The 5,305-nt window shown below is 40.4% G+C and overlaps 1 protein-coding gene across 1 annotated transcript; it reads right to left on the reverse strand.

The window, feature by feature from the left end:
* Window positions 1-479: 479 nt before the first annotated feature.
* LOC120106876 (auxin response factor 12-like) lies at window positions 480-2,096 on the reverse strand. Its single transcript, XM_039119976.1, has 2 exons — window positions 945-2,096; window positions 480-867 (listed from the first exon to the last, which is right to left on the reverse strand). Exons 1-2 carry the CDS (start codon window positions 1,842-1,844, stop codon window positions 673-675), a joined length of 1,095 nt encoding a protein of 364 aa, XP_038975904.1. The 5' UTR covers window positions 1,845-2,096; the 3' UTR covers window positions 480-672.
* Window positions 2,097-5,305: the final 3,209 nt, after the last annotated feature.

Below are 5,305 nucleotides of genomic sequence, written 5' to 3' on the forward strand. Positions count from 1 at the left end.
TCCCAAAAAAAAATCACCGCGTCCGCGCGGACCAGGCAATTAAATGACCAGTTTGGGTCGGAACCGTATTTATACGCTGTACCGACCGGTTTCGGTCGGTTCAGCATACCTTATCTAGTATGTTACACACATGCTTCTCTAACAGAAGCTCATATACCCTTGTATTCAGGAGACGTAAACTTTGTTATTGAATCCATAAATCATGCTGACCATAAGTAGTTCAAAGAGCATTATGAATTAGAACATGGGAGAGAAAAATGGTTGTTCATTCAAGTAGGCATGCATGCAGATATTTATTAGTGCACTGGTCAATCATCCCCCTGTTTTGGGTTGAAGGACTCATCATCCAATGGTCTGACCAACCTTTTCTGCTCTAGACATTTATTCCTTTAGGACCTTTCTTTCCTTTATGACCTTGTTAAATTTAAAAATCGCTTAAATTAGTCACACTCCGATTTTCAACAATATTTTGCTATCTATTGAAAAATCATGAAAAAGAAAATTGTAATCTAAGCAGGCACCTGAGCAAGTAGCACATTTAATGCAGCATGACAACTTATCAAAGACCCACATACACAGGAAGTGTCTTGGCATTGGACTGTGACCTAGTTCTATGCAGAGCTTATGACAAAAGTACATAGCACCAATAGAAAGAGCAAATCCAGGAAGATCTTACTCCCATGGGTCGTCTCCAAGGAGAAGCACATCATTCTCCCTGTCGACAAATACAAGCTGCCAGCCTGATCTAAGAGGATCATTCAATAGACCCTCAATACCAAACATCTGACCCAGCTCCTGATGAAGTTCATCATAGCTGCTGTATTGAGAGATGTCCAGTGACCTCCCAACTGATCCAGACTTATAAACCTACATAAGTAAACAGAAGCCTTTTCAGTCAAGAAAAATATCAAATATTGTGGAAGCACCATATCTATAATTCATACCTTCACAAACATTTGGGTTGCTGGATCAATCTCTGCTGCACTTTGCAGCGAGCCAGAAGACCCATCCAGGTAACCATATAGAGAATTCTGAAAACATGAAGCAGCATATGGCACTGTTGATATATCATTGTCACTGCCACTTATGCCAACATTAGGCACCGCAATAGAGAGGGAGGATGGAAAATCCTTGCCAAGACCATACAGGGTATGGTTCTGCAGATTTGCACAATTTTCACATCCCACAGACGTATCCTTCTCAGCAAATGAAGGAAGCATTACAGTACTGCCAAACGGAGCAACCTGTGACATTGTAAACCTAGGCTCCCAAGGTTGCTGATTTTGCTCACTTATTATAGGATTACCAAGTCTAGAGCAGTTTAGAATGGTAGCATTTCCTTCAGCATAAGAAGACCCCAACATACGCTGGATGCAACTAGATGCAGGGACTGGTGAAAAGTTTAAGCTTGAAGCAAGAAACACTGATTTTTGGCACAACTGAGGTGGCAAAGGTGACTGTTGCTGATGCATATGATTCTTGAGAATCTGGAATGCCTCTGCATATGTTTGTGGTTGTTGAACCTGCTGCTTCTGTTGTTCATTATGAGTTCGCTGCAACTGTTGGTCTGGAACAGAATGTGCAAGATTCTCAGTTACACATTGTGACTGGGGGATGACAATCTGCTCTTGAGGAGTCTGCTGAAAAATTTGCTGCTGTAGCAATGGATTATTTCTGCAGGACTGTTGAGGAAATGAAAAAGGTTGCTGATACTGAAGAAATTGCTGCATCATAAAATCCCCACCACCAATTTCCTGCAAAGCTGCAGCAGATATGGCTTGGCACAAATTGAGCTCATTTCCCAGCAATAATGGTTCAAGTGACTGTTGAACCCAGGGGCCCATAGCAAGTGACTGAAAATTCAACAACTGGATGCCCCGCTCTCCAGCATCCCCCTTTGGCCATATAAAACCACTGCCCTCATCTTCTTTGTTGCCTAAAATACAAGGACAGTGATGTCAAAGAATAAGTATCCCTAAACTGCATGTTTAAGTTTTTCCTTTTAGAAACATATCCGCATGGATTGCCACAAAGGCAACAATCATGACAGCACAGGCAAAGCATGCATACTGAAATGACCGAGTAGGAAGAATCTGAAAAGCAATGTAGAATGACAAAAGATGTTGAAGGAGAAGAACAGAATGTGACAATTGAAAACAGTGCATATAAGAAAGCTATTTGTAGTACCCAGCTTTTTTAAAAAAGAGAAAGGAGAGAGTCCTACTCAGTTTAGATATGGGCGCTCTACCCTCTACATCCCAAAACCCCCAGCTCTTCTCACACCCATGGCTCTCCCTCTCTCTCTCTCTCAATCTATCTATCTATCTATATCTCGCGTCGAAACTGTTAAAAGTATGCCCTAGAAGCCAATTTGGCTGACGCATTATTTTATTCTGGAACATAAATTTGTACTTGACCTAATTATGAATTTATTAAGTTGGGCATTCTTTTCATTCATGTTCTTATGTGTCCATAAATCATCCAAGGAATTAATAAAATGATGACGCATATTCTCAAGAATTGAGAATTTGAGGCATGTGTCATTGGTGATTAATTGCTGAATAGCTCCTGATCAATAGATCATCACGAGGACGGTGATCGATCCGCTGAGATTAGTACACATATCACTTTCTTTGATGGACGAGTCTTGAGTCCACAGTGTGGGAACACTGGAGTGATAGTTCAAGTACTTGTTAGAGAACAAGGGTACTGAGCGTGACCATAGCAAATAGTCACTTGGATGTCTATCCACTCGTTAATGACTTACTTGATGCTGCAGTTGTATGACTGGTCCTTTGACCTGCAATGCCTTGGCAATTTACAGTGAGGTTGCAGTAATTTAACGAGCACATAAACATGGGCCCTATCCATTTGGGTCCTTGTGGTGCAGATTGGCTGCAGTAGGTTCATTGTAGGAGTAGGGGTGCATTTAGATGGAATCTATTGGCCTTGATAGATTAAGAGAGATCCTATGTGATTTGTGAGACTGAGTTCGTAAATCCTTGGCCAAGATAGTTTTTGGAAAAAGGACTTAGAGGAGCTTGAGAAGCTCGGCATGACCTTGCACAAGGAATGGAATAAGGATTTGATCCTACAATCCCTTCGAGCTTCATTTGAATAGTTTATAGTAAACTACCATATGAACAAGATTGTATGCACCAAAACAGAAATATTAAATAAATTGGTAACTACCTTAGGGACCTTGAAGAGTTCAAGGGGCATCTTTTCTCACTGTCGAGTTGGCTTCTACTTCCAAGAGAGAGTCTGCCTGGAAGAAGAAGCCTGCGAAGAAGCAAAAGATCGAAAAAAGGCCAAGAAAGGATGTTCCAAGAAAAAGGCCGACTGCAAGGGAAAGTGTTTTCATTGCATCATGGACGGCCATTGAAAGAGGAATTGTCCTATATACATGGAAAGCATAAAGAGAAAGAAGGGTGACACACCTTCAGAAGGTATGTTAGATACGCTCATTATTAAAAGGATACTTAGGAACTGTTATCTGCTGCTAGCAGAAATTTGATTTATGTATCTTGTTTAGCACAAGAAGATCTTTATAAGACTACTGTTCCATTTATTTGAGAAATAAATTAGATACACATGGTCTTATAATTGATAGTCTCTATTAGATACATATGGATGTATCTGTAAAAGTATCTGAGCAAACAGTAAGTACCATAGGATCTGATAGATCCATAGATGAGATAAGTCTAAAGTATTTGTGGCACCTCAGGCTTGGCCATATAGGAGAAGACAGAATAAACAAGTTGGAGAAACATGAGCTTTTGGGCTCATTGACTTTCGAGTCATATCCGATTTGTGAATCCTGCCTTCAAGAAAAAATGGCCAAATTACCCTTTGTAGGACACGAAGGAGGTCCACTGAGACACTTACCTTAGTACACACTGATGTGTGTGGCCAATTCGATGTGCAGACTAGGAGTCATAATTTTTACTTCATTTACCGATGATTACTCACGGTATGGATATGTGTATGAGACACAAATCTAAAATTTTTGAAAAGTTCAAAGAGTTCAGAAATGAAGTAGAAAAATAAACTGAAAAATTCCTTAAGGCTCTTCGATCAGATCGAGGAGGGGAATACCTTAGTAGGGAATTCCGTGATTATCTCAAGAAAAATGGTATAGTTTCATGATGGACCCCTCCTGGTACACCTCAGCTTAACGGGATGTCAGACAGGAGGAATTGGACCCTATCGGATATGGTTAGGACCATGATGAGCTTCATTGATTACCCTTACTTCTTTAGAGAGATATCCTATTTTTGGCAATTTACTTATTGAATAGAGTTTTCTCTAAAATCTGTTCCTACCACACCATATGAGATATGGCATGGTAACAAGCCGAGTTTTGGTTATCTCAAGATTTGGAAATATCCGGCCCACGAGCGACAATAGGCAGACAAGTTAGATGATAGGATAATTAATGCTCGTTTTATTGGATATCCTAAAGAGTCATTAGGATACAATTTTTCCGTCCCAATGGATCACAAAGTGTTTGTGACCCGACATGCTATCTTCATGGAAAATAGTTTATCCTTGATAGAGGCAGTGGGAGAAAAATTGAGCTCGAAGAGAGTCTCTGAAGAGCAACGAGCCATTGTGCCTATAGAACCTATTCATATTGAGCCAGTACATATAGTATCTCCTCCACCTCATAAGTCTAATGGATCTTCCGTCCTCTTGAAAGGTACTTAGGTATGCTTTTAGAGGATGTAGAGGAAGTGTTCCTCATGGGAGATAGGGATCAAGGTAAGGATCCCAATACCTACAACGAGGCAATGTTAGACATCGATTCCGAAAGATGGCTGGAAGCAATGAAGTCAAAGATTGACTCCATGCATTCCAACCAAGTCTGGACCTTAGTAGATCCACCAGAAGGTATAGTACCTATTGTAATTGGATTTACAAAAGGACAAAACGTTCGGATGGCAAGGTAGAGACCGATAAAGCAAGGCTAGTGGCGAAAGGTTATAATCAGTGCGAAGGCACTAATTATCAGGATACTTTTTCACCTATAGCCATGTTGAAGTCCATTTGAATATTGCTTGCTATTGCAGCATAATATGATTATGAGATATTTTGATAGAGATCACAAAGGTCTGCAAACTGCAAAGGTCCATCTATGGACTAAAGCAAGCATCTCGGAGTTGGAACACTCGTTTCAACGATGTAATCAAATCGTTTTGATTTCATCAAGAACGAAGAGGAACCATGTGTTTATAAGAAGGTTAGCGGGAGGGCTATTGTATTCCTCGTATCGTACGTGGAAGATATCCTTCTAATCGGGAAT

Source organism: Phoenix dactylifera, unplaced genomic scaffold (genome assembly GCF_009389715.1).
Source record: "Phoenix dactylifera cultivar Barhee BC4 unplaced genomic scaffold, palm_55x_up_171113_PBpolish2nd_filt_p 000673F, whole genome shotgun sequence".
Lineage (NCBI taxonomy): Eukaryota > Viridiplantae > Streptophyta > Magnoliopsida > Arecales > Arecaceae > Phoenix > Phoenix dactylifera.

Bases quoted from the DNA above. Each gene is read 5' to 3' on its own strand.
- LOC120106876 (XM_039119976.1), bottom strand. From the start codon at position 1,844: ATGGGCCCCTGGGTTCAACAGTCACTTGAACCATTATTGCTGGGAAAT. The intron at 868-944 runs GTATGAATTATA...TTACTTATGTAG, and splicing joins CAACCCAAATGTTTGTGAAG to GTTTATAAGTCTGGATCAGT.